The sequence below is a fragment of the Onychostruthus taczanowskii genome, unplaced genomic scaffold, assembly GCF_017590055.1.
Source record: "Onychostruthus taczanowskii isolate IOZ18803 unplaced genomic scaffold, ASM1759005v1 scaffold61, whole genome shotgun sequence".
NCBI classification, from domain to species: domain Eukaryota; kingdom Metazoa; phylum Chordata; class Aves; order Passeriformes; family Passeridae; genus Onychostruthus; species Onychostruthus taczanowskii.
Window position 1 is genome coordinate 2,003,809 of NW_024503790.1, and position 27,938 is coordinate 2,031,746.

Sequence of the window (27,938 nt, forward strand, 5' to 3'; positions counted from 1 at the left end):
CCATTCCGCCCACACGCGGCCCCGCCCCGACCCAGCCCCGCCCCGCGGCCCCACATCCGCGTCCGGAGGCGCAGATGGGCGGAGCCAGGTGGGGCCCGGGCCGGGGTGGGTTCGGCGGGGAGCGGGCCTGGGGCCGGGCGGGCTGGCCGGGAGGCTGTTAGTCGCGAGGGGAAACCGCCTTTGCTTCCGGCAGCTCGGCCCGCCGTGCCGGGGATCTCCCGTCGCCCTCCTGCGGCCCGCGCTCTGCCATGACAAGCATCGGAGACCTCCCCGAGGACGTGCTGGTGGAGCTGCTGTCGCTGCTGCCCGCCCGGGACCTGCTCCGCACCTGCCGGCTGGTGTGCTCGCAGTGGCGGTACGTGGTGGACCTGACCACGCTCTGGAAGCGCAAGTGCCAGCGCGACGGGTTTTATCGTCAGAGCTTGGAGAGAAGCATCTCTGACTGGAAGACATTCTATGTGCTCTGCCTCTTGAAGAGAAACTTAATCAAAAACTCTTGTGCTGAAGGTTTGTTTCGTTATTTATAATAAAGGACTAAGGGTTTCCGAGCAGTCCGAATGAGTCAGTATCCTGCATGCCTCAGCTGCTGCTGGTGCTGTGGGACTGTCCAGCTGGTGGGCGTAGCTCTGCTAGGTCAGATCCACAGCTCGACTCCTGCAGTAAGACTGCTGTAGGTAGATAGGTATGTATTTACCAATACTTTGTGGTTTTAGCCAGAAAAATCTGGAGTCAAAAGGTTCCAATATGGCAGGCAGTGACAATTTGCACTGCAAGTACAGTGTGGTAGTGAAACGATCAGATACTGGGATCAAACATTTGGGCAGCTGGAGAACTTTTGTTACCAAAGACTTGACTAATATAACTACAGTCATCCTGCTTTATTGCTGCTGCTGATTTTCTGATGAGGTCAGAAATCTGCTACCTGCTGTCCTAGATGCTGCCAGCCACATAAAGGTAATGGCAGCATAATGACAGGAGTCACTTACAGCTGTAGGAAAAATACAGTGGATCTGAACACATCAAGTAGCTTCCTAGAATTCTTCTGTTGCTGATTCTAACAAAAGCTGAGATCCTGCTGGGAGCTGAAGTGAGGTCCTACCCCTCACCTTGATACCTGTGTTTTTAGAGAACTTCCAGCACTGGAGACTTGATGACAATGAAGGAGATAAGTGGAAAATTGAGGATCTGCCTGGAGCTCATGGAAATGATATGCCAGACCCCAGAGTACACAAATACTTTGTCACTTCATATGGGTAAGGACTGGATTCCAGTAATCTGGAACTGGGAAAGCTGCTTCCTCCCATCTGTCTGAAAAGGCACCATGGTTAGAAGGCTGGTGGCAGGTTACTGAACCTTAGATCACCTATGGGAAAAGGAAGGAGCTTCATTAACCCTTTATGCCAATTAATCTAAAGAGATGGGTACTGCTGAGAGAATTGATCACAGCAGGTGCTAAATTTCTCTGCCTACCAGGAACTTCCTGTGATGTTTATAGTTAGGATAATCCACATGGGATCCCTGCTTCTCCTCTCCCAAAGGTGGTAGAGAAAGGTTAAGGGTCTGGGAAACTCAGTCAACTGTACTGACATGACAAGGTCAAAACTCTGTAACCTTCAGGAGTGGTAGGTGTGTCACATAAACAATTTGTAATAAAAGCTGTCACCAGAGGAGGAGCAACAGCTTTTACAAGTCACTGGTTTCTTGTTACCAATACATCAATACAGAGACCCCTCTTAATCCAGCTTGTAGGTAACTATTCTTTTTATCTTGGGGTGAAGCTAATTCAGTTCATTTTCTTGTCAGGTTCTGACTATGGATAAGGCAGGGTTTAGCCAGGTCAGCTTTGTGGGCCTTCAGGATCTGGGTGGGTATTAAAGCTGTCAGGAAAAGTACAGCAAGAGAGAAGTGTTCTGTAGAACTGTGAGTATTTCTGTGTCTGTTTCAGGCCATGTTTCAAGTCTCAACTCATTACCCTGGAAAAAGAAGGCTATTGGAATCAGCTGATGGATGAGAAACGGCCTGAAATTACAGTCAAGGACTGGTGAGTGGAAGCACTGAAAATTAGAATTTCTGGCATTGGTCTAGAGGTAAGCTAGGCTTCTGGAGCTTTTCATGACATAAAGTCAGTTTTTTATTCTTTGGGAGTTGTAGTTCTTGAGGAAGAATAAGCTAAATCTAAACTCACTCAATGGACTACATGGTGGCAATCCTGTGAAGGGTGGGATAGCTGTAAGTTCTACAAATTCTCTATAGCTATGGGGATGACACTCCTTCACTCCTTTTCCTCTGCAGACAGGGATCCCCTTGGAGACTGCTTTTGAAAAATAAAGAAAACTGAATGCTGTATATACAGCCCTGCTCCTTGATTCCTCCTGCCTCTCCAGGTACGCTGCCAGGTTTGACTGCGGGTGCCGCTACGAGCTCACCGTGCAGCTGCTCTCCAAAAACCGCGACGTCCTGGAGGAATTCCATCCCGAGCCAGTGGTCATTGAGCAGTGGAGTGATGCCAAGTGGAGAGAGGTGAGCAGCAGCCAGGGAGGCAGGAGCTTTACAGCAGTGTTGTGACACTTGTGTCTTGCAAGTCTTACTTGGCCAAAAGTGCCAGTGGACTTTCTCTGCTCTTCAGCCTCCTCTGCTCGGTAGAGAAGGTGAGTCAGTGCTTGCTACTGATGATGCTGAAGAAGCAGTAGTGTCCTGAATGAGTCAGATACTATTTTTAGGTGCCCAGCATTTTCTATAGAGTATCCTGTGGGCTTCTGTGTTGTTTTAATGAAGTCTTTTTAATTGTTTCTTGGTTTTATGTAAGATTCTGTTTAAATAATTAAATAACAAGAGCAGATTTCAGGGTCAAAAAACTGTTTTAAAACTACTGCATGGATATCCAAGTATTGCAGACTTAGCTTTTCTTAAACAGTTACAGGTGTTTAACTGGTTTGATTTGCTGTACATTCTGCATTAGATGTTACTTATACATGCACTTAAAAATCAAGCTTAATGTTAGCTTAACTCAGATAGGACTTAGGGGAGAAAGGCTTCTTTCTTCCCCCTGCCACCCCTTCATCCCCCAAAAAACAGGGTATGGTGCACTTTCAATGAAAGCTCTCTAGACTCAGGAAGAGCTCGCTCTAAGACTCACACGCTGTAGTTTTCTGAGCTTCTAGGTGAACACTGGTTTATTTAGGCAAATTAAGAGGAATTCTCTTTTCTGTCCAGATTTCTCACACCTTCCGGGATTACCCAGCAGGAGTTCGTTACATCTGGTTCCAGCACGGAGGCCAGGACACCCAGTTCTGGGCAGGATGGTATGGGGTCCGTGTGACAAACAGCAGCATCACCATTGGGATGTGAAGCACTGTGGAAGGGTTTGCTTTTACCTCAGGACTGTAGCCAAGTGGCCCCAGCTGCACTGTCTGCCTGTGCTGTCTGGGAGTGTCCTAGCTTTGTCTTGCAGCTCTTGTTCACAGTAGAACTTCAGCAGGCCCAGCCCTTTGGAATGGTGTTCTGTCTTCATCTTCCATTCTCTTCTACCATGGATGCTACTCCAATTATTGGTGCCCTTCCAGAGAAGAACTGGGACAATTAGATGTGAGATCTATCCTTTCTAGTTAATATATTCTTATGCTAACACACAAAGTCTTAAAGACACTTTCTTGTTTATGGAATGTAGGATAGATAAGGCTAAAATGCTTAATTTCAGATTATCAGTGCTTTCTACAAGCAGATTGTTTTGTATGGTATTTTCTTTCCTGTTTCAGCTTTAATATTCCATTAAGATTAATGATCTGCATCAGACCCTTCATAGCATCAGGAAACTGTCACTCCTTGTTCCTAAGTGCTGTGTCACTGTAGTGAATTCCTTATCCTTTAAGTGTTTGTGATCAAAATGGCACCTACCTTCCTATCCAAAACAGTCCCTTGGTGTTTGAATAAACAGGTACAGAAAGAGGAATAAGTCCCTTTAGGCAGCTGCCTAACAACAAAGTGCCTTTTGATTGTGCTGGGCTATTCCCACATCACCTTTGATTTATACTGAGCAGTGTAACCCAATATAAAATATTAAAGCAGTGCCCATACTTGATCTGTTCCTACACTTGTTACTTGGAAGAAGGAGGAGGTGCTGGACAGGCTAGTGTACCAAATTCTCTGACAAATAAGCCCAGCTTGTTTGAACTGTGTCTCCCACCCTTACATACCCAGAACTAATGTTAAGGCCATGTTCCATCTCCTCTCACAGGTGTGGGATTATTAGTGCTTTCCTTGCTTATTCTCAGTTAGGAGTAGGATACTCAGCAGATGTCCTTGCTGGACAGACAAATTCCACATTGCTAATGCCACCTCTGAGTGAAAGGGGAGAGACCAAGGTTGTACAGCCTTTCATAGGAATTGACAGAGTCCACATACAAGCCAGAAAAGCAGTGGAAGCTCCATAGAAAATAAAAAATACTTCTTCACTGAAGAAGGGAGCCTGGTTTTGACAGAACTCAGCCCAGTTCAACTGGGGTAAAAGTCGGTATTTATTGAAGACTACTTGGGATGGTCACAGTGGACAGACAGTACATAAGGCCTCGCTCCCCCTTAGCACAAATGTTGCTCTTATGGACTGTGTGACAGCTCCTAGCTGTCTATTACTGCCTGTGTGCAATGGATCTGCCCTTTTCAGGTGAGAGCTGGACTGGTAATAAAGTACTGACTCCCCAGGGATGCACTGTATCAACACCTGTACTCTCACACAAGTCAGGATAGGAACAGGCTCTGGCTCCCCATTCCAAGTCAGTTCTTTATACAGTGGTAAGAGCACTTGAAATAAAGAGGCAGCAGCTGCTCTACATTCACCCAGAAGGCCAGCTGAAGAGATGGTTATCAAGATACAGTTTCTGACAGATCTTACTCCACTGGAAGATCAGATGAAGCTTGAAGGCAAGGAAGATTTGAAATCAGGTGCCTTTGTGAGCTCGCTCTTCTACATAGAGCTGCATCTGGAGAGAGAAACAAGCAGCAGTCCTGTTAGTATACAGGCAGGTGAATGGAAAAAAAAAAAAAAAAGCCTGCAACAGGCTGAATAGGAAGTGCTTATACCTTCCCCCATAACCAGGTTTCCTATTTTACTATGAGGAGTCTTGCCCTGCTTTGATTACTGGCACAGACATCTGCAAGACTAAGCTACTGCTCAGCAGTATGTTTTAAAGTTGTTACACCACAGAAAACTGCAGAGCTGATGTCAGAGCATTCAAAGCTCAGAACTACAGCAGGTTCAGCACCTCTTGGTCAGAATGCTCTGCTCACCTTTAAGATGTCAGATGTCATGGTTTTCAAGGGAATAAGCCGGGGGTCGTGCATGTGCACATCTTGCTCATCAGCAAGGATCCAAGGGAAATCCTGGGGGCAGGAACACAAGGTGTTAGTGGCAGAACCCAGCAGTGCTGTAAGGTGAGCTCCTCCTCAGCACTTGTTTTGTGTTAAGTTGAAAGAGAGACAGAGTGGCTGAGGGAAGGAACAGGCAATTCAAACCTTCCACAACAACAAAACACACGCTTGTCCCTGACGCTCAGCGTAATTGTCTTCAGTTACAGCATCAAACTGTGAGGTCAACCCTCTTCACTTACTGCAAAGGTGACATCTCACTTCTTTTAAAAATACACTCTCAGCTGTCCTGAGCTACTATGCCCAGTTTATTACACCAAGATTTAACTGCAACTCCAGAATGCTTAGGGCATGGGTTTCCATCCTGCCTTGGGTCTAAAGGTGGGTCCACTACACCACAAGTTTCCACTACTAAGCAGTGCAGAACAGATTTTCATTTTGAAACAATTCTATACTTTGCTAGCTTAATTTGTTGTGCCTTATGACACCTAAAATAACTTGACTCAGGAAAAAAGGTTCCCTGTATCTAGGAAAGGATTCTTTAAAAATAATCTTCCTTTAGAAAGTGTTCTGCACACAGTTTCCTGTACAATGTATTTGTGCCCTCAAACCTGCTCTTTACTTTAATCTTAGTCTTTCTTGCTCTTTATACAAAATCAGCCACCACACAGTGGATGGTGGGTGAGGGCTGCTTTTTTGCTTGATTAAATTCAAGTACCTGTTCTACATGTCTGAGTATTTCCAAGTGTCTGAGCATGCACTGGACAGTAAATATTGTTACAATCTATTTCAAGACTTGAAGTCATCTGCAGTGGTGGCTGTGTGTGGCAAATGTGCTGTCAGCTCACCAGCATAAACCATTTCACCACATTTCAAGTACAGTTATGATGTGCCTCATGGGACACCAACCTACATGTTCAAAATATCTCTCAGCCTTAACCTTAAAGATGCCAAAAACTGCACTGCCCAGTCTTTGCTATGCAGCTTCTCACACACAATCAGATGCCCAAGGATATCACTCACCTTTATCACCTGGATCTTTTCCATGTTGCGTGTGGCAGCCTCCCGTGTGTGAACCAGAACTGTGAAGGTGCAACCTAAGAGAAGTGTCAGGTTCCAGCTCAGGGGACAGCTCCCAGAGGGTCAGCCAAGCCACCAATGCCAGGCATGAGGCTGTTTGGATCCAAGTGACATTTACCTGGAGGGTTGTTGTCCAGCACAGCATCGCACACGCTGATTTTCAGGATGAAGGCACGCAGTAACTGCTCCACGTGGGACAGCAGGGACTCAGAACTGTGGAGGAGACAGAAGTTGTTACTGGCATGCAGCAAAGGTCTGAAGTTGCTCCCAGAATATCTCCTAGGGCTGGGTGTTGGATGCCATGGGCAAACAGGAGTGGAAACCTCACCTAATGGAAAGAAGAGGTGGCTGGGTGATCTCAAAGACAAATCTCTCCACGGGGTGGTGCTCTTTATCCAGAATTACAACCACAACTTTCTCCACATCGTTCTGCAGGAACCAAGACAGAAAAATCCCTTCCTTAATATGAGCTGTCGCTGCTCACAGTGTGCTTCACCTTCTTTGATGCAATGGAGTACACTCAGTTGTTGGGGCTTACAGCGCAAGCCCTTATCCAAACCTAACTTCAGATTATTCTTAGCAATCAGAAAAAAAATGCTTTTGCAAAGCCATTTCTTGCTGGATGTTAAGCTGCCAGCTTGTGGCTGAGGGAGAGGAAGTGTCCTAAATTGTAAATTGCTCCAGATTCTGTTTTGGAACAAAGGAGGAAATGCCCAGCCATCTCATTGCATCACTCTGGGATGGACACTGATGAAGTTAAGATACATTCAGACCATTGTCCAAACAGAGCAGCTTTGTACAACCACAATTTAGAACAGACCTAATTCCATTTTCTACATGTGCATTAAAATTGTCTGTAAAGAGCAAGGCATACAAAACCTGCCAGCAGCCTCCTGGAATATTTCATTGGTCACACCTTTCTCTTGCAAAACCTGGAGTCCAGGCCTACCTTTGCTTCCTGGTTCACAGCAAAGCATTCAAACTGTTCTGCCACAGCAGGTGCTTAAACTCAGGTGGATTGTAAAGCAGAATGGTATAACTGGAAATATACAGACATGTGTCCTTGTGTGGTACATGAGACAAGCAAGGCAGGGTCTTAACTGCCAGGAAATGTTATGATGTTTTTAGTTTTGTTAGGAGCTTTTATCAGCTAGTATATTGTGTATGGTACATCTGTAAACAAATGTTGCAGTTAAGATAATATTTATGTTCTCTTACTTTCTATTAAATCCACCTGCAGTACTTTTGCCCAGGTCCCCAGTCTGAGCTCACCTTCTCCAGCAGTGGCTTTACACAGTGCAGCGTGTCCTGGATGTACTGGTTCAGCTCTGGGTGGCAGGACATCTGCAGCAAACACAGAGAAGAGTCAGAGCTGTGTTTGACATGAGCCAGGACAATGCTAAAAGGGAAGGGAAGATTTAAATAGAAGCACCAGTGTGTACAAGGCATTCAAATCATGCTTCAAATAGTGCTGAAAAATGCTGAGTTGCCCATTCAAATCAACAATTCCTTCAGGGAAGGGTTAATCAGCTGAGGCAGATCACTGCACCCATACAGTTGGTGTATATCTGCAATGTACACCCAAACCAGCATATTGGGAACAGCATATTCCAATCATCTCTGCTTTCTAGTAAACATGCTCTCCTGTTACCTCACTGCACAGAGCTGGGGCAGCCTTCTACTACTGTTATCCATTATAACAGTATCCTGCTTGTCCCAGGAGCACTTGCTGTATCCTCAGCTATGGGGCTGTTCTCTCTTATGACAGGAACTAAGATCTCCTCAAAAATAAGTCCATCAAAAAGTCCTCAAAAATAAGAACATTAAACAATCACTTGCTGAGTGTAAGTTTTTTCTGGTGAGTGTTGATTGATCCTTGCTATTTTGCTTGTCCACGTGGCTATCAGCTTCCAGGAAAATCTCCTACCTGGACAGGTACATTGTATTTTTTCCTCTTCTGAAAGATCCCAATGGGGTAAACTTCTCTGACATACAAGATGAGGTGAACAGCCACTTCCAGGAATTCTGAAAGAACATCTGCAACAACTGAAAAACAGAAGTAAAGGATGCTGGAATAAGGTGTGGGAAAGTAGAGCAATACCATAGACTCAGGGGACCTTTTTTTACAGGTTATTTTTTTCTGCATAAATTTCACCTGCCTCCTCTTAGCTGCAGAAAGTTTAGGGACAGAGCAGCCCTACAAGACTCCCCCAAGCTCAGTACCAAGAGGAGCCTCACAAGGACACCAACTGCACCTTAGTACAACACATTACCTTGCCCAAAGTTGAGGTCCTGCCGTGTGAGAGTGGTCATCTTCCCCAGACCCTGGAAGTAACCACAAAAGGAATGGTTATGCTCTGGCTCCTGTATTATTCATCTAGTCTGCTCATGGAGCTGTACACCAGAAGACCCTGTGAGCACCCCCATAAGCCCAGCCTGTCCTCAGGGATTACCAGCAGTGCACAAACCAGTGCTCACACCTCAGGATGAGAGATTATTCATAATTTAATTACTGGGGTTTTCAGTCTCTCTCCATTTCTGGGATACAGGAAAGTTCAGACAAATACTTTTTAGTAACACAAGAAAGCTTTTTTAAAGCTTCATAGTACTTGCCTTTTCTAAGCCCTATCTCTTACTATAACACAAGAACTTCTCAGGGTTTTGGGTTTATTCTGACACCACCACAAACCATTGCTTGTCCAAGCTTGGAGCCACTGACATCTTCCACTGACACAGGTTCTCATCTGCTGCCACTGCCAACAACTTCTGAGTTGCTCTCTGCAGTCCCAAGGAACCCAAACCCTGCAGAGCTGCATAATTAAGTCAACTTTGTGACACAGGATTATGGAATTCCTCAGGTTGGAAGGCACCTATAAGGATCATGGAGTTCAACTCCCTGCTCCTCACAGGACCACCTAAAACTAAACTATGTGACTTAGAGCATCATTCAGCTGCCCCTTGAACTCTGACAGGCTTGGGCTGTGACTACATCCCTGGGGAGCCTTAAATTTGTGAGCAACAAAGGGCAGCACATTATTGTGACAAACTGACTCTCATGTGCCAACAACTGAACAGCAGATGCTGGAGTTCAGCTTCTCAACAGCTTTCCCTGCATAGCAGACTCCATGCCTTACATAATTTAAGTCACGGTGTACATAATTATCTGTTAGAAACTTTGTTTTGTTTAATTATTTTATCCACACTCTCTGCAAGCTAACAAATTCTAACCACTAACAGCAGCACCATTCATGAGCTGCAGAGGTCTTTAAATGCCTCTGGAGCACTCTGGCTCCACCAGTAACTCAGGTGTTCTACAAAGACTTTTGACAAACCACAGATGTTCCAATAAGCTCTTTAGACACTGATTTTCAAGCTGTTTTAGCTGCAACAAAACATGTTTTTCAGACCTATGAAGAATTAGTTTGACCTGCACAAAACAGGAGCTACTTTCATCCCCAGTTTTTAAAACAGATATATGTATATATATATATATAGATAGATAGATAGATAGAGATATGTGTGTGTGTGTATATATATACATATAACAGATATATAACCTTTTATATCACTGTATACAAGGACTTCCTGGAATATTAGTGATCTGCTACACTAAATAAACTTAAGACAGTTAAGCATCTCTCATTTAGCACCCCAGCCACAGTGGTTCCCAAATTAGTACAAAAGATCTACAGAGTATCACAAACAATCTGTGTTTTTAGAGGTTTAGGTTCACATCCTCCCTTAAACTTCATTCCTTCTTCAAGAGATGCCCGAGCAACCCAAGGGATCCACCCTTCCACACAGTCACAAAGTAGGAACTAGACACTACATGCTCAAGGACTGTGCAGGCTGGGAGATCATGGAATCACAGAACAGCCTGGGTTGGAAGGGACCTTAAAGCTCATCTTACTGTAACACCCTGCCAGAGGCAGGGCCACCCTCCACTATCCCAAGCTGCTACAAACTCCATCCAGCCTGGCCTTGCACATTTCCGGGGATGGGGCATGTCATGGAAGTATAACCCACCGCCCTGCCCGTGCCGGTCACCAGAGCTCCCGCAGCAGCCCAGAGCAGCCCGCACAGGCTGCCCCAGCAGTGCCGAGCCGTGCCGTGCCGTGCCCGGGCTCCAGCCGCCGCCGCTCCTCGCCCACTGCGGTGCCTCACCCGCGCGAGCGGGAGGGCGGGCGGACGGGACAGACCCCCGAGGTCCCACCCTCACGGCACTGCCCTCACGGCACTGCCCCTCCTCAGCATTCCCGAGCCTAGGAACCGCCCGTTCGCCGGGGCTCCCTCCCGAAACGGGGCACGGCACTGCCCCTCCTCAGCATTCCCGAGCCTAGGAACCGCCCGTTCGCCGGGGCTCCCTCCCGAAACAGGGCTGCTCGCACGGCCCGCCGCCCCCACTGCCGCCCAGGGCACCGCCTCAGCACGGCCACCTGCCCCCGTGTCTCCCCCCGAGCCCGTGTCCGCCCAGTGCTCCTCCCCGCCCCGCTGTCATGCTCCGGGTGTTCCCTCTCGCACCGCCGTGTCCCCGCTCCCTACCGGGCCGGCCGCCCCTCACGCCCGCCCAGCGCGGGAGGCGATGGCAGCGCCTGCGGATGACGTCAGGGCGGGGCGGCGAGCGCCCCCCGGCGGGCGGGAGGAGCGGGCGCGGGGCCGGTCCCGCTGCCCCCGCGGGGTCCCGGCGCCTCCTCAGCTCCCCCGGCACGGCGGGGCCGCGGGCTCGGTGCAGGGAGCGGGGCACGCTGAGCCACCAGCGGCTCTCCCTCCCCGGGACCATAACGCGGGGGAAGCCCGCGGGAGAGCGGAGCCCGCCCCACCGCGCAGGTGTGCGGGGCTCACCGGCTCACCCGCTCCCCGCCTCCCCGGGCTGCCACGCCTTTGTCTCCGGCCTTTGTCTGTCCCGTCCGTGCCCGGGGCAGGGACCGCTGCTGCCACCAGCATCCTGCGCTCTCGCACCTCCTCCTTAGCGCCGGGCAGCCCCGCACACGCTCCCTGGCATGCCCCTGCACTCCTCCCGTGACCCCCGCACGCCCGGAGCCCCTCCGCCCCTCCCAGCCCCACCTCCTCCGGCACCATGCACCCCAGTCCCCCGGGATTCCCAATGTCCCCGATTCCTCTCCACATTCCCCCACTGCCTTCCCCCTGTCTCCTCCTCCTCTTCCTCCTCCTCCTCCTCTCCTTTGGGTTTGAACACCCCTTGCCCCCCGCAGACCTGCCTCCCCTCCGCCGCTCGCACAGCTCTGCGCTGCCCTGCCTGCCGGGCTCCGCCAGACCGGGACCTTCGGACAGGTAGGCAGCGCTGCCCGCGCCCGGCTCACCCCGCCCCGGGGCCAGCGGTGGATGCTCCGCCGAGTTCATTCCCCTCTGCTGTCGCAGGGACTGGGGAGGAGTGGGGAACACCTTCCCACTTTCCGTGCGCCCCGGCGGAGACAAAGACACGGACTGACGGGGATCCCCGGTCCCGCCGCCGTCGGGATGCGCGCGGAGCTCCGGTTACGGCGGCATCGCTCAGCGGTGCGGGCGGGCAGAGAGCTCGGACAGCGCCGGTGCCGGGGTGCGGTGCCTTCGGCCAGACCTATTGTCACCCGTGCTGGGCAGCGGGCTCCGGACTCTACGGGTCCCGCCGCGGTTCTCCACGCGGCTCGCCTCCGTGCCCTCGCCGTGTGCCTCGCGGGGATGCGCGGTGCGGGCTCTGGGGCTCACGTGCCACCGCCACTGCCGGTCACTCCTGCACGCTTCCTCCTCAGATCGCTCTGGGAAGCAAAGTCGCCTCGGACAGAGGCACCGTCCCTCTCTCGGGGCCCCGGGGGTACGTCCCGGCTCCGAGCTAGAGATGCCGAGGGGCGACGGAAGCTTTTCCCACGGAGTCATTGTGTTTACAGAGCCGTGCGCTGCCATGCACCGAGCCCCTGCGTACCCGCGGCTTGCTGTCTGTTCTTCCTCTGTTGATAAAAGTGAGGTGTCATTTCTGAATTAGATCAACTTGGCATCAGTTAATGGCTTATTGCAACTAGTAACTGATCACACAGAATTTAAGTGGCACTTATCTAATTCACACCTGAAGTTTTCCGTCAGCTGGAGGGTTTAATCGAAGTGTTTTTGTATTCCCATGTCCTCTCCCTTGAAGAAGGAGGCATTAATTCTATACATATGGGTCAAAGTGAGAGTGTCATGCAAGGAAAAATGTTGAAAGCACAGCCTAACTGTTTTGCCAGTCGAGACACATCCATGTCTCCCTCCCAGCGAAGCTCAGGGCAAATCTGCCCCATTCTTCCCTGTAACACTGGCGAGTACTTTCCAGCTGGGTGAGCAATAACCTTTCCTATTGATTGTGTCCCATTTGTCACCTGGCATTGCACATGCAACTGAAGAGTCTTCTCTGCCATGCTGACAGCAAGCAACTGTATCCTGGATGTGAATCTCAGGCTCATTGCTGTTTTAGTGTCTTTATTGGGTAGAGTGGACTCTGTTTGGTAGCAGGTCGCCTGTGGTGGCGGCGTCAGCCACACTGTGAAGTCCCAGAGGGAAGCAGAGCAGAGGGTACTGCATATTCATTCATGGGCCCCTCTTACCCTTCAAAGCAGTGACTTGCTGGGCTGACCTGTCCCTGGCAGATGCTGTGTTGGGAAGCTCTCAGGGCAGGCTGGGCTAGGCTCAGGAGAAAGTGGCACAGCTGTGGCTAGGGGCATGTATTGACTTGAAGGTGTCCAGCATCGACCAAAACCGGGGTGCTGGAGCTCAGCAGGGACTCAGGCAGCTCACAGCCCTGGGCTGTGCTGTGTGAACAGATGACTTCTGTCCTCATCAGCAGAGTAGAGCACAGGCTGTCAGCCGGAGCTGATGGGTGAGAGGAGCCCCAGCTCCAGCCCTACAACTAATGTTGAGTGAATCAAGTTTCAAATGGTCACTGAATACAAATTGCCCCAGGGAGAGGCTTTGTGAAGGCACAGGGGATAGCCACAACTACTACTTAATGCCTTGCAAGCCTGAATCCTTATGTCCTGTCTCTCCTGCCACTAATACAATTGGTATATTACTGAATTTGGCCCTTTCTGTTCTGGATTGCTCTCTGGGGATAGCAAAAGTGAGAGAGAACAGAACAGGTAAAGGAATCAGAGGTTTCAAAGGGCAGAGTGGAGCGGGTGTTCAGGTAGCCTGAATATCTGCAGAGAGGAAATGTCTTGCATCACAGTCAGGAGGGACAAAGAAACTTTGGAGTCCAGTAAGTATGAAAGGCAAGATAGGGAGGAATGGTGATGATGGAAGCAGGAAACCTAAAAAGCAGGGTGGCTCTGAAAAGGAACACAAAAGGACTGAAGATCTGTGAACAGAGAGCTGTTCTGTCATCCCAAGGATGTCTGGGACAACTGCAAAAACAATTGAAACTCTTTACAAATCTAGTGTGCAGGAAATGTTGGAAAGAATAAAAATGTTATTACTTTTGCCCTGGAGAGGAAAAGAGAAGGGCAAATATTACCTGTCTGCTTTGGGAGACCCTATAAAGCTGGGATTGGGCTTTTAGAAATGGGAAGGTCTCTTGGCAGATTGTTTATGAACCTTCCCAGCATTTGCCTCCAGAAACAGAAAAACAGATGGAAAGAGACCCAGCAGGGAAGTCAAATCTCATTTATCTGCACAATGCCATCCTCATGGCTCCAGCCAGCTCTCTGCATGTCAGCCACATAGAGCCTACCCCATCCATTCTGCTCCAGGCCTTCTCAAGCCCATCCATCACCCCATGGCTTCTTATTTACAGGGAGCCTGGCACACAGAGCTGGGTTTATTGTCTGACATCCCTGCCACACAGGCACATACACACAACACCCATTGCAGATGCCCATACACTTTGTGTATTACTGCAGATTGGGGCTGTCTGGAGTCCAGGAAATCTTTACACACGTCTGCCAAAGTCTGAGTTTATCAGAGCCAAAAAGAAATCTGGCCCAGCACACATGCTTGGGTCCAGCTTGGTTCAGCCCTCGAGCATACTAAATGCATCAAAGATCTTGACAGTCTCTTAGTTCAAGGGTTTTGTTCCTCTTGGCTGTGACATGAAATGTGAAAAGTTAAAGCTAGGACTGTCAGATATCACGTTTTAAGTGAGATATGTGAATGAATGTTCCTGTTTTGTCAAATACAAACCAAAAACACCAGGAACATTTTCAGAGTCTATTTCGGAGCCAAGGTGACACAACTATTTACAGCAGAAAAACATGAGAGAATTTCCATGTACCTGCTCAGTGTATGGCTGCCTCATAGGATTATGAGAGCAGAAAAATAGTAATTATATTAGTGAGTCCAGAGAAGACTTCTCACAGGGAAAGTTATCCAAGAAGCAACCCCCCACCCCCCCTCAATTTCACTTATGGGATTGTTACCATCCACTACTAACCCAAAATGGATCAGAAATTGTGGCTGGAAAACAGCACTGCAACTCACTTCCCAGCCCTGAGTCTGTGCTCTGGGCAGCTCTTTGCTGTGCATATGTTCATGTGAGAGGCAGATTTGCTACCTCAGGTGGCTTGTACTCCTGAGGGTCTACAAGGCAGTGCAGGAAGAGGGGTGGAGCAATAAGGATGTAGGTCTGGTGTTGTGAAGAGCTACAGGGGCAGCTTAACATGGCAAATACTCCATTTCCCTTACTAATATATGAACCCTAAGAAGATGATGAATTCTGGGCTTTGTTGTAACATGTGTGTTTGTTTATAGCAATTGAGGAAAGGCAACTCTCATAAGGCCAGACTTCTTTCTGCCTGGTGTGTGTCTCAGGCAGAATTTCATCCTTTGCAGGCTGCATCAGCAGGGTGAGAACCTTGCTGTCACCTACATCAATGAGCCCAAGGCTAGCAAGAGATTCTTTTGTGGACTGTGGTCTTGCTAGAAAAGAGGGTGAAGTTTATTTTGGTGCTCAGCCATTGAGGAACCTGAGCACTGAGCACTAGGGATGCTGTTGTGTTATCTAGCTGTCCTTTTAAGTGTGAATTCTATAGGGTAAGAAAAATAAATGAGGTATTAAGAGGTTTCTGGAATTAAAGATAAATCAGGACATGGAAACAAGTGGTTAGGAGAACGCTGGGGCTGCTTTGCCTCTAGAACAGCAGTGTTGCATTAACCCAAAACTTGTCCATGCACTGGTTTGGTTTAGCAAAGAGCTCAGATCTCCCCTGACAACAGTGTAGCACAGGTTGTCAGGTAATGCAGGTAATCTACACCATTAATGCAAGATTCCCAGTGACAGTAACGCAGCACTTTAACCTGCCAGTGCGGAATTGAGGCAATCTGTGCTCCTACCTGCATTTTCATCCTGCTTCATGCCAACAAGACAGCTGGGCAGCTTAAATAAACACCCCCTATGCTTTGAAGCAGACCTTCTGTTTAACTGCCCTGCAGCATTTAGCTGCCTCCCAGCTCCCACTGAAAATCAGAATGTGTCTGTCAGATTCACCATCAAAGGGACACGTCTGTGAGAGTGAGATTGGAGACACCCTTGCATTCTCTTTGCACTTGTTCTCTCCTCTTGGTATTTTGCCTACAGATGAAAAGGTAAGATGCTCTTTATAGCTCTTTTGAGTTGTTCTGAGTGATGTCTTAATCCAGCTGGTTTGCTCTGGTTCTTAAGGGGAAAATCCTAGGAAAAAAGCAAAGACCCCAGAGTCTGGCAAAAAAGCAAATGACCCCATGCAGAGCTGTATGTTGCTATTTGTTGTAGTAGTTTGGAAGAAGAAGATATTAAATTTTTTTTAAAAGATTTAGCTGTCAGTCTGGTTTTTCTTTGTTCCAGGTAGCTGCCAATAAAATAGTATTTCTAGTGTTATGCCTTCGCAAGTGAGCTTCCCAGTGCCTCCTAAATCAGCCCTCAAGGAACAGTTTATTGTCTTTTATGGCCAGTAGAAAGACCAGCTTTTTGAAAACTGCATGAAAAGAAAGCCCCTGTGCTGCCTGCCTCTTTCCAGGGAATGGCTGCACAGAAAACATGTTCCCAGGCTATGAACAGCAACAGAGAGGAATCTTGGAAAGGCAGGATTGGCTAGTGAGTGCATGAGCAGGGATTTTTCAATTAACAGGATGAAGGCATCTCTCTCTTAACTCCAGAATGCTGGGCTGCTGTGATGGTAAAGTTTCCACTGACTCAAAATTCTCCATATCTGTCTCTCAGGCTGAAAGAAAAGGGGAAAGGAAGAGCCCAAGCTGCTCCTAGTGCATCTTGTGTCAACTCCACAAAAACTGGAGTCAGAATTGGCCTGAAAGGCTGTTCCCTGCTACCCTTCACAGGCTGCAATGGCTGGTGTCATGGTTTGATACTGGCCAAATGCCAGGCACCCACAAAGTTGTTTGCTCACCCTCTTATGCTATAGTTGGGCAGAGGAGAGAGAAAAAAAAGTTAACAAATTTAATTGAGATTGAGATAAGGACTGTGAGGAAAATACTCTAAGGGCAAAACAGGTTCAAATTTAAAGGTATAAGGTAAATGTATTATTAACAGAGTCAGAGGAGGATAACGAAAAGTAAAAGAAGTCTTTAAAACACCTTTTCCCCTCCACAGCCCTTCCCTCTTTCCCACCAACAGCACAGGGAAACAGGGCATGGGGGTTTTGGTCAGTTTGTCACTCAAGGTCTTCTTCTGTTCGCTCAAGGAGAGGAGTCTCCTCTCCCCTGCCGTGGGTCCCCTCCCACAGGCAACAGTCATCCCAAAACTGTTGTGGTGTGGGTCACTCAGCCACAGGCTGCAATCCTCAAAGGAGAGGCTGCTCTAGTTTGGGAGCAGGGCATTCTCTGTCTCTGGAAGCAGGGGCCCTCTCTCTCTCTCTCTCTCTCTCTGAAAGCAGGGGCTCTCTGTACCTGGAAGCAGGGCCCTTTCTCTGTGTCTCTGGGAGCAGGCGCTCTCTGTCTCTGGAAGCAGGGCCCTCTCTCTGTGTCTCTGGAAGCAGGAGCCCTTTCTCTGTGTCTCTGGAAGCAGGAGCCCTTTCTCTGTGTCTCTGGGAGCAGGGCCGTCTCTGTGTGTCTCTGGGAGCAGGGCCCTCTCTCTGTGTCTCTGGAAGCAGGGCCCTTTCTCTGTGTCTCTGGAAGCAGGGGCTCTCTGTCTCTGGGAGCAGAGCAGGGGCTCTCTGTCCCTGGAAGCAGGGCCCTCTCTCTGTGTCTCTGGAAGCAGGAGCCCTTTCTCTGTGTCTCTGGAAGCAGGGGCTCTCTGTCTCTGGGAGCAGGGCCCTCTCTCTCTGTCTCTGGGAGCAGGGCCCTCTCTCTCTCTCTGGGAGCAGGGGCTCTCTGTCCCTGGAAGCAGGGCCCTCTCTCTCTGTCTCTGGAGAGCAGGAGCCCTCTCTCTGTTCGGGTCTCCTGCTGGATCACAGCTTTCTCTGCCACCCACCCACTCCACTGTGAGCACTTTTCCGACAGGCTGTGAGTGGATCTCTGCATGCCCCGTGGACCTCATGCATTACAAGGGGACAGTTTGTTTTACTGTGTCCTCACCACAGCTTGAGAGGAATCTGCTCTGACACTTGGAGCACCTCCTTCCCTTCCTTTTTTTCCGCTGTCCTTGGTGCCGCCATGTTGTTTTCCCTCACATGTCATTTCCTCCTCTTCTCCGACTAGAAGAAAACTGCTGCTCATTGCCAACAAGTTCCACCAATTCAGAAATTCTTGCAGGGTCTCGCAGTGCTGAGAAGCTGATCTCATCTGGTTTCCACACTGTGGAGTCTCTCTCTCTCGCCGTGTCTCCGCTGCCGGCCAGGCGGCCCCGCTGCCATCGCGGGGCAGTGGCGGCCCTGCGGCGCTGCCGCTGTTTAACACCTCTCTCCACGTAGGGCCTGGGAAGGAGAAGCCACTGCAGCTGCCCCTGCCCTTCTGCCTGAGGCACGGCCAGCTAGCGGCAGCCAGGAGGGCACGGCTCACCACGGGCATGCCGAGATGGCCGCAGTGCCTCACCACCCCTGGAAAAACTGTGCTTGTGCTGTTTTGATTTTCTTCTTAAATATGTCATCACCGAGGTGTTACCAACCTCTCTAATTGGGCCAGCAGCATGTCCGTCTTCAGAGCCATCAGAGATTGGCTGTCGGACATGGTGGAAGCTTCTAGCAGCTTCTCACAGAAGCTGTCCCAGTGGCCCTCCCCACTACCAAAAACCAGGCTGTGCCAAATCAACACATTGGCCAAGCAGAAAATCACCTGGAGGAGGGAGTATGAGCCCTTGTGATTAAGCAGCAAAGTGGTTCTCCTGGTGAACAGATGGAAATCAGGTGCAGCCAAGTGCTGAGGTGCAGAAAAGACTGAGATGAGGTTGAGTGAAAAGCTGTGGCTGTAACTCTGTGACAGTGTTTCTCAAAGGTGAGCACAGGCCTGGTTTTGTGGCAGGCAGTATCCCAGAGAACTCTGTTTTTAAGCATGTCTTCATGCTGTCCAGAGAGAGTGGGACAGTCTGGAAAAGCTGTGCTAGAAATGCTGCAAATTCCTTCCCCCATTTTGTGGGAAAGGACAGGGGAGAATGACTGAATAACTTAATTAGAGAATGCTCTGATTTGTACAGGGCGCAAAGCCACAACGTCCCAAAGCCATGTCTTGTAACACAAACAAAAGGATGAAAGAAGACCCTCAAAAATATGACAGTGAAGCAGAATGAATGAGAACAGTCTGCAGCCCCTGTGCTGGTGAACTCAATGAAACTTAGTCTTGATGTTCTTGGGACATAAATTACCCTCCCAGTGACAGCCTTGCCTGGTGACCTGTGCAGGATCAAGGAGGTAAAGTGGGACAAGCTAAGGAAACCTCAGTCTGCCTCTGCCCCTTGGTCCTTTAGACCAGCATCCCCTGCTCTGCTGACAGCCTTTTTATTTCCCTGCTATGCCATGGGCTATCAGCACAAAGTCTCCAGCGTTTTTTTTCTTTCTTTGACCAATTTCCACCACCCTGAAGCAGTATGCAAGCACCTGTAGAAGTCTCTGTCCTGAGCTGCTCAGGGCTGTTCCTGGTCCTGTGTGGCCACCATCTGCCTCCAGTTCTGTTCATTTTGACATCTTCATTGCAAGAAAACCAGCTGTGAGGAGGGGCCAGTGCCCCTAGCCCAGGATGCCAGCCTGGCAGCTGGTATTGTGCCAGGCTTAAGAGCTGTGGGCAGGAGCCAGCCCCCCCAGCCCCTCAGATGGTGGGCTGTGAATAGGAGGGTAGGGGGGGTAGTGGGGAATCAAAGGGAAGTGTCCTACTGATTGATGACCTCATTTGCACATGAAACTGGGACCTCTCAGCCCTGCAGGCCCTGCACTTGTGTCTCAGCTGCTGTAACCAGGGCTGGGAAAAGAGGAGATAAGATAAGAAGAGGGAATAACTTGCTTCCACCTCAGGACACCATAATGGTTTTTATCTAAATATCCTAGGACTGAATCTTGATGGCCTTTACAGTTCCTAAATGTTGGTTGCTTTTTTCCCCCCCCTTTTTTAATTGCAGGTGAGACAGAGCACCCATGATTATGGAAACTTCTTCCACCTTCTCTTCTTTCCTTTTCCTGTGTGTGCTGGTTCTTTCAGACATCAGTCTTGCAATCTCCCTGAAGCCTGGCACAAAGCTCAAAAATGCCCCAGAGAACAACCACCACCTTCAAAATCAAGAGATGTGGCTGCAGCAGCCCAGAACTGGGCGCCATCACAGGCAAGGCTTGGCCAAGAAGGAGAGGGCCCATACCATGGCTTCAAGAGGGCAGCTGGCTGGGGAAGAGACCCTCAAGATGGGCAGTGGAGCTTCAGCTGTGGAAGAGATGGTGGCAGAGGGACAGCCAGCAGCCCTGAAACAGAATAAGGACGTGTTCCTGGGGTTTGAATTGTCATATCCTGAGAGGGAAAACCAGTCCCCAGGCTCTGAGAAAGGAAAGAAGCAGAACCGAGAACATCGTCGACACAGCCGCAGGGACAGGCTCAAACATCACCAAGGTATTTGAGCTCTGAGGGAAGCTGGGGCTGTTGTGTCACTGGAAATGAGCATCTCTTGTGTGAGGGCAAGAAGATGCAGCTGTGGTGGAGCCACATGGGTGTGTGGAGGGTGTGGAGTGTGTGCCTGCTCTGGGGAGAAATCTGCCAAACAAAAGAGGCACAAGAAAAAAGGGGAACTGCAGAAGCAGAATTTTAGTGCTGGCTGCAATTTTGTGAAAATGGCCTCGTTTGTCTTACAGGGGGAGCTCTGAGAGACCCTAAGACTTGAGGGGCTGTTTTAGGGTGGTCTGTTTTGTTGTTTTTATTTTCCTTTTTAGCAAATGGCCCAATTTGGGAAAAAGTATGTCCGAGCCATGCTCAATCTCTCCACTGACTTCAAAAAATTATGAGAATTAGAAAAAACACAACCCCCTTATTTTGCTTTGAAGACCAGTTTATTCTCACCAGAGCTTGTACTCTTCTATATTTATGCTGAACAACAACAAAATGCAAATTTTGCATATGTGAAATTGCAGTGATAACTTTAAAATGTTGATTGATTTTGACTGGGACTGCTTTCCTCTGCAGGTCAAGTTGTGGGTGTATGTTTCTGTGGTATGAGCTCAGTGTGGTAAACCTTGAGTTCTGTTAAAGTGAGGGAATTTGTGTCAATCTACACTATGTGACAAGCTGGGTGTCACGTCCTTGAGTTCCATCCTTCACTCCTCCCTGCCTCAGTAAAAAGAACTCTATTGTTTTTTTCAGAGGACTGACTAAACAGTTTGTGTTAGCAATATAAAAGAGTATGCAACAAAGCTTGTTTGAAGCAATATTTGCAGCCTACAAACAGGGCTTATTTTTTGAGGTTAACTTAAGGTCTATATTTAAATTAGTACTTATGAAGAAGAGGGACATATCTGTGAAGATAATTTCAAGTTAGGTAAATCCTGACTTGAGCTAAATTGAAATAACTCACTAGTAAAATCAAATAAGAATGTATTCACAGGTATTTGCAATAGTTTAATCCGTTGGTTTAAAAATGGTTAAACAGGTACATTTTGTACTTTTGAGACTAGAAAAAAACCATGTTTTGCTTCTTAAACAAGAGAGACATATCTTCAGGGAGGTGTGATTTTGTATGTCTTAAGCATGCAAAAATCAAGCTGCATATACTCTGGACCTGATTTATCACTGTAATAGCTCATTACTCTGTTATACAGTGGTCTAAAACAGCAGCTCAGGATCATGGAACAGTGGTTGGCAGCTGGATGAAACATGAATTCCTTTGACTCCAATCTGCCACATGGAGAAAAGGGATGAGAAAGGTAATGCCACTGTACCTGTTGCCCTCTGCAGGGAAGGCTCCTGATGCTGGGCCAAGCTCCCTGTACAAGAAACCCAAAAGCTCTGAAGAACAGTTTCAAAATCTTCAGGCAGAAGAAGCTACAAGTCTGACTCCCACCATGCTCCTCATTGCTGCACTGGACACAGCTGTTTCCACAGAAGAGCCTCCTGTTCTTCCAGCCACTTCACCACGGTCACAGGTAAAGAGACAGCTGGGAACTCTTCTGTACCTCCAAGCCTTGCCTCTCCCTCAGCTATCCAACTTCACTGAGTTTCAAGGACCAGAGAGACAGTAGGAGCACCTGACTGAAGAGCCAGCATGTCCTAACACTCGTTGCTTACCTTTTGTTCTCACACAGAAGCAGTAGAAACTTCCTTCTTGGCTTCAGCCTCAACAAGGGAAGGTTCTTTGCTTTTGAAAATGAGATGCCAGGAATCCCCAGTGGATAAGACAGGAGTGGAGGAGGGGAGGGGCAATCATAAAGCCTTTTTTAATGTAAAGCACCATGAAAATTTGCAAAGACTTCAGTGTCTCTACAGAAGTGTAATCTGTTGTCTGTCTGTTTTTTTTGTGGTTTGCAGGCCCGCCTCAGGCAAGATGGGGATGTGATGCCCACCTTGGATATGGCACTCTTTGACTGGACCGATTATGAGGACCTCAAACCAGAAATGTGGCCATCTGCTAAAAAGAAAGGTGCTAAACCTCCCTGTCCTCTTTCCTAAAAGTCATCCAGTAAGGCTTGTCTATGGTTAGTATTCATAGGTGTGCTGAAGGACATGAGATCATAGTGGTGAGGGAAGAGAGAAGTAGCATAATGCTGATTGAGTTTTGTGCTCAGTTTCAGGATGTTTCTCATTTTGGATGCATATTTGGAGGGCAGAGTAAAAATGATAAATGGAGAGTGGAGAAATAGGGAGGAGATTAAATTATGAAGGTTTAGAGTTCAAACTCTTGAAATTTGAGGCTGTTTTTACCCTGGAAAAATATACTCTCCAAAATGAAAATACTAGTGTGAAATTTTCTATCAGCATCTTTTTTTTTTCCATAGAAAAACGCCGCAGTAAGAGCCCCAACAGTGTAAATGAAACCACAACAGCTGAAGGAGAGCCATGTGATCACCACCTTGACTGCCTCCCAGGTCAGGATCAGCTTGGCAGAGTCATTTCTCCAAACAAGGGATGTTTGAAATCTAGCCCAGGTTTTAAGACATGCATTCCAATTTCTACTAGTGACAGGAAGTGGTATGCAAGGGAAGGGCAGAGGTTCTCTAGGCGTGTTGTGGGGCCAGATGATGTCTGTATGATGGAGCTGGCATGAGTGTCAGCAGCCCTGCAGGTAAGTGGATACCTGAGCTGTGCTGACCCCTGGTCCTGTGTTGCAGGCTCTTGCTGTGACTTACGTGAACACCTCTGCAAACCACACAATCGAGGCCTTAACAACAAGTGTTATGATGACTGTATGTGCACTGAAGGTGAGTCCAGCTCTTTGCTCCCTGTCTTGGTTTAAAAGACAGATGTCTGCAAGGAAGGCAGGAACCTCCCTTGGAATGAAAAATATGAACCCCTTCCCTCCAAATTAGTATAGCTTTGAAATTATGGGGCTTTCAGGCAAAGATATGAGGAAAGGAATAACAGTTCTTTACTATCTATATATATAGATATATATATATCTTTATATCTATATATGTATATAGATATATCCATCTATATATATAGATATATCTATGTCTTTTATATATATATCTTTATATCTATATATCTACATCTGTGTATAGATATATATATCTATCTATATAGATAGATATATTTATGTCTTTATATCTATATATAGATATATCTATATATATATAGATATAGGTATCTTTATATCTATATATAGATATGTAGATATATCTATATATCTTTACTATCTATATACATATATATCTATAAGCATAGCAAGACAAACAATCAGCAGCGATGCAGCAGCAGCACAGAGCAGCACAGACCCAGCCCAGGCTCCGCGGGCGCAGGCGCCGCTCCCTTGGTGCAGTTCCGCTCACAGCCAGCAGGGGCGCTGCTGGCTCCCGGCGGGCAGGGCGGCTGCGATGATTCCCCCGCGCCTGCAGGGGGCGCTGTGGCGGCTCCGCGGTCTCCCTCACGCGGCTGTGGCGGGTGGGCCGGGCAGAGAAAAAGGGGCTCCCGCTGCCAGCACGGGGGGCAGCTGGGCCCAGTGCCCCTCCACACGGCAAAATGGACTGCAGTAGGAGCCTCAGAGCTGCAGGCTGGAACAGCAGGGGCAAGCAGATCCCTCAGGGCGGCACATCGAATTGTAGACTAAGCCACGAGCAGTGGCAGAAGCAGAAGCAGTATGGGGTCTTGGTGGACACTGGGTGTTGGGCTAAAGTGTGGCAAAATGCCCAAAGCAGCAGTCTTGGTGGACGCTAGGTATTGGGATAAAGTGTGGCAAAATGCCCAAAGCAGTAGCAAAAAACTGCAGGGGCTGGACGGGGGAAAGGTACTTGGCACTGATCACTGGTGAGGAGCACCCGGGCGGGGTCCTGGCACAGCACACACCGGCTCTGGGCTCCTAAGTGGCAGAGGAGCAAGCTGGCAAGGCCTAGTCTGGACGGGGGAAAGGTACTTGGCACAGATCACTGGTGAGGAGCACAGCACACACCGGCTCTGGGCTCCTAAGTGGCAGAGGAGCAAGCTGGCAAGGCCTAGTCACAATGCCAAAGAGAAAAAAAAAGGAAGAGGGAAAAAAAGAGAAAGGAAAAAAACACAGGGCAGCAGAATCTCAGGTCAGACCCACAGTACCGTGTGGCTGCTGAGCCAGTCACCCCCACTGGAAGGATCAACCCTCGCAGGATCCCAGGCTGCCTCTCACCCATCATTATATTCCTGGAGCTGGGGAGGCAGTGACCATGCTGGACATGAAACAAAAGCAAAAGCAAATATGGTTATGGGATATAAACCATTCCCAAGACACTCCCCAACTTTGTAGTGCTGACTTGGAATAGTGGTTTGTATGTGAAAGCAGGAGCCAAGCTTTCCTGCTCTTAGCTTCTCTCTGCCACTGACTCATAGTGTGAATATTAATTCTTCTAGGATAACTTGTTTTCTCTCTTGAAAACAAAGATCCTGATGTCTACCAACCTAACAGAAGAAGCCACAATATATTAACATTTCAGTGGTACTTACAAGTATCACAGACTATGAAATCACTGTTTTGTATGACCTTGTGCCTAACATGACTTTCCCAAGTTAATTTCAACTGAGCTTGTAACAATTCAGTAGATGTGGGAAGGACTCAGGCTTTTGTTTCTTAAAACTATTTCTGAGGAGTCCACAGCAGTCTTTACTAGGCAGGTGCATTATGAAAGTGTTAAAAGGCACTCTTCTAGTCTAAACATGTTCAGGATCAGCTCCAGGCACTGAGTCTTGCCTGCCAGAACAAAACTCTGTTTGCCAAGTTTTGTGACCTGCATTAGGTACCCAGTGATTTGACCAGGCTGTTTGCCTACTTTTAACCCAGTTAAATGGGCAGCTTTCCTGGAGCTGCAATGTTAAATGATAGTCATCACCTTGGGCACGTTGTGTAACACCACAAGGTCCTAATCAGAGATGACCTTCTGATAGATTAGCCTAGAAACATGTTTCTGCAATCCTTAATGAGGCTGCCCCAGGCCCTGCTTTATCCTTAAGCTAGTTATAAGTTGATAGCAAATGTGCATCCTGTGTAGCATAAAAAAGATCCCCAGAGAGGGAAGATCCAGGTAAGATAGACAAGAGGCTTAGATAAGAGTACAGCTCTGATCATGCATGCTTCCCTTTTAGGAGGCCAGTTTGCCCTGGGGTGATTGGTAATGAGGGGCACAAACCCAGCTTTTTAAGGTAGCTGGTCTCAGTGTTGCCCAGGGACATAATTCCAAAGAACTGATATGTGACATCATCTGGATCTCCAATGTACTACCAAGGAAAGTTTTAAGCTGTCTTATTACAAAAGCTATAAATCCTCTGCTGCCTGCTCTAGAAGTTGAAAGAGCTGCAGTTTCTAGAATGATCAAATCAGCTCCTGCCAACCCCAATGACAAGATCCTGCACTACTGAAAAGCAGGGTTTTCATGAGAATTATTTACCTACAGGCTATACTCTGTCTGGCCCAACTAGATACACATTCTGGTGTAACAAAGTCAGACAAGAAACACCGTAAAATCAACCTCTTGGAGCCAAAACCAAGTAGTTACCATGACCAGAGGCTCCTGTTACCTTCCACTACCATGGGAGAATATGTACTCATGGTTTTTACAAATAAAATGTCCTTTTTCGCCCTTCATACTCACCCGTGCTATATTAGCTAGCTTCCTTCAGACTGTGCACATTTTGCATCTAAAACAGAGAAATTAAAGGAGATGAGCAGTGGGCTTTGGATCAGACCTCCCAGTAATAACACTTCACAGTCTCTTCCCTTCTCTCTTGATGCTTCAGGGAAATAAATAGCAAGGGGAGGTCCCTAGTCATTGCTGCTGCACATTAAGTCTGTAGTAATTTCCCAATGGAGAGATTACTTAGACAGTAATGGGAAGTAATAGGAGGAAACCAAGCAGGGCTTCCATAAAATCACTGGAAACAATTGGAATAATTCATTGGTATTTCAAGAATCCTGGGAAACCTGACTGAACAATCCCTGACTGAATCCCAAACCAGAACAGTGAGCCAAACAGAACACCAGTGCCCAGAGAGCAATACGCCTTGTCTATGTGAGGCATTTCTCTCCCACCCTATTTGACACAGCACTAGGACTGTCCCCAGTGCAGCAGTATCTGAGGCAGAGAAATAGTTGGTGTTACTGCTGGAGTGAGCCCTGGTCCATCATCACTTCTACACATTGTGAAAAACGCCAATCACTTGTTTTTAAAATTGTAAAAGTTTAATAGTAATAAAATGGTCATAAAAATAGTAATATAATTAGAGTAATAAAAATTTGAACAATTAGAATATAGGACAATATGAGACAATAAAAACAAAGAATTATAGATGGTCCTGCCTTTTTCTGGGGAAAATAAGCCCAAAAAAGGACCCACGTTAACAGAGGATTAACCCTTAAAAGGAATAGCCTGTTGCATATCCATATCTCACACATGATGTGTAAATCCATTCAAACAAAGGATTCTGTCTGGTCAGTGTCAACTTCTTCCTCTGAATCCTGATGGCATCTTCAGGGCTGAGTGGGGCAGGGAGAACTCAATACAAGAGCAATAAATTCTTTTTCTCTGAAAGATTTAGGTGTCCTGTGGCTGCTATCTGGTGCGAGTCCTCTCTTTAAAAAAGTATTTTACATAATCACAGTTTATATTTTAACATTATGTTATAACCTGAAATTATATTTAACACACTACTTAAGAAAATTAACACAGCATATCTTCCTAACATAACCCATATAATATTCATTTTAATATTTGCAAAAAGCCAATCATAAAATACACATTTTTCACAACATCTTTTCCATAGGGCTGCGCTGTTACGCCAAATTCCACCGGAACCGAAGAGTGACGCGGAGGAAGGGGCGCTGTGTGGAGCCTGAAACAGCCAATGGAGAGCAGGGATCTTTCATTAATGTTTAGGAGGGTGGGACTCCTGCCTGTATGGTCAGGAGCTGGGGTGAAACTGTTTATACCTAGCAGTGGGAATTAGAGGAAAAAGCTGAGCAAATGATGGAAGCTGCAGGCCGTGAACATGCCAGGTCCCAGCTAGACTGAAACTCATGTTCATTATAAATACAGTGGCATCAGCCTTTTCCACAGCAGGACTGCACTCCCTGTCCCTTCCTTCAGCACATTCCCACCACTGAATTGAGTCCCTCTCCCCTAGTTAGTAAGCAATGATCATGACTCCCATTCTGATGGTCCTGGCAGGAAAAGGCTCTGCAGTTTCATCTTCTCCCAAGAGAGGCAAGATGTGGAAGATCCTTCAGGGCCAAGGGGATATGAGCTTAAACTTTACCCCTTAATTATTGCTTGAGAATAAACTAGACAGATCCTCCTTAAGGACTGGAAGTTCCTAGAGGAGAGGAAATTTGTAGCATCCAGATGGAATCAAAGATGGGAAATGGATCAGGTGTGTGCCTAGGTGAGAGAGGGCCCAACAGACTACCACTGCATCTTGGAACCTGTCATCTTTGGGACCATCCAATCCCACTCCATCCTTCCTTCCTTTCTTGCTTTCAGAGAACCACCTTGTTTCTGCAAGGATGTGGCAAGGCATCCCAGCCTGCA

General features: G+C 47.8%; 3 protein-coding genes across 5 annotated transcripts; 2 read left to right on the plus strand and 1 right to left on the minus strand.

Annotated features, from left to right (window-relative positions):
• The first annotated feature begins 70 nt into the window (after positions 1–70).
• On the plus strand, positions 71–4,330 carry LOC121343928 (F-box only protein 6-like). The gene is made up of 5 exons (XM_041419522.1): positions 71–507; positions 1,127–1,253; positions 1,946–2,041; positions 2,385–2,520; positions 3,214–4,330. Exons 1-5 carry the CDS (start codon positions 249–251, stop codon positions 3,346–3,348), a joined length of 753 nt encoding a protein of 250 aa, XP_041275456.1. The 5' UTR covers positions 71–248; the 3' UTR covers positions 3,349–4,330.
• Positions 4,331–4,469: 139 nt separating this feature from the next.
• On the minus strand, positions 4,470–11,065 carry MAD2L2 (mitotic arrest deficient 2 like 2). Of its 3 annotated transcripts, none has more exons than XM_041419527.1 (9): positions 10,984–11,065; positions 8,715–8,766; positions 8,369–8,487; positions 7,714–7,785; positions 6,770–6,870; positions 6,560–6,654; positions 6,385–6,458; positions 5,284–5,376; positions 4,470–4,976 (listed from the first exon to the last, which is right to left on the minus strand). In XM_041419527.1, the coding sequence occupies exons 2-9, from the start codon at positions 8,752–8,754 to the stop codon at positions 4,935–4,937; spliced, it is 636 nt and encodes a 211-aa protein (XP_041275461.1). In that variant the 5' UTR covers positions 8,755–8,766; positions 10,984–11,065; the 3' UTR covers positions 4,470–4,934. The 3 variants fall into 3 exon arrangements, with proteins under 3 accessions (XP_041275461.1, XP_041275462.1, XP_041275460.1); XM_041419528.1 differs by having other exon boundaries at positions 10,963–11,008; XM_041419526.1 differs by lacking the exon at positions 10,984–11,065 and adding an exon at positions 9,670–9,816.
• Positions 11,066–19,895: 8,830 nt separating this feature from the next.
• Positions 19,896–27,287, plus strand: DRAXIN (dorsal inhibitory axon guidance protein). Its single transcript, XM_041419510.1, has 6 exons — positions 19,896–20,358; positions 21,694–21,881; positions 22,264–22,375; positions 22,731–22,820; positions 23,064–23,153; positions 27,175–27,287. The coding sequence occupies exons 1-6, from the start codon at positions 19,896–19,898 to the stop codon at positions 27,285–27,287; spliced, it is 1,056 nt and encodes a 351-aa protein (XP_041275444.1).
• Positions 27,288–27,938: the final 651 nt, after the last annotated feature.

Bases quoted from the DNA above. Each gene is read 5' to 3' on its own strand.
- LOC121343928 (XM_041419522.1), top strand. From the start codon at position 249: ATGACAAGCATCGGAGACCTCCCCGAGGACGTGCTGGTGGAGCTGCTG. The intron at 2,042-2,384 runs GTGAGTGGAAGC...CTGCCTCTCCAG, and splicing joins GAAATTACAGTCAAGGACTG to GTACGCTGCCAGGTTTGACT. The intron at 2,521-3,213 runs GTGAGCAGCAGC...TTTTCTGTCCAG, and splicing joins GTGATGCCAAGTGGAGAGAG to ATTTCTCACACCTTCCGGGA.
- MAD2L2 (XM_041419526.1), bottom strand. The intron at 7,786-8,368 runs GTAGGAGATTTT...TGTTTGCTGCAG, and splicing joins AATACAATGTACCTGTCCAG to ATGTCCTGCCACCCAGAGCT. The intron at 6,459-6,559 runs GTAAATGTCACT...CACTTCTCTTAG, and splicing joins GCTGGACAACAACCCTCCAG to GTTGCACCTTCACAGTTCTG.
- DRAXIN (XM_041419510.1), top strand. From the start codon at position 19,896: ATGATTATGGAAACTTCTTCCACCTTCTCTTCTTTCCTTTTCCTGTGT. The intron at 21,882-22,263 runs GTAAAGAGACAG...TGTGGTTTGCAG, and splicing joins CCACTTCACCACGGTCACAG to GCCCGCCTCAGGCAAGATGG. The intron at 22,376-22,730 runs GTGCTAAACCTC...TTTTTTCCATAG, and splicing joins GCCATCTGCTAAAAAGAAAG to AAAAACGCCGCAGTAAGAGC.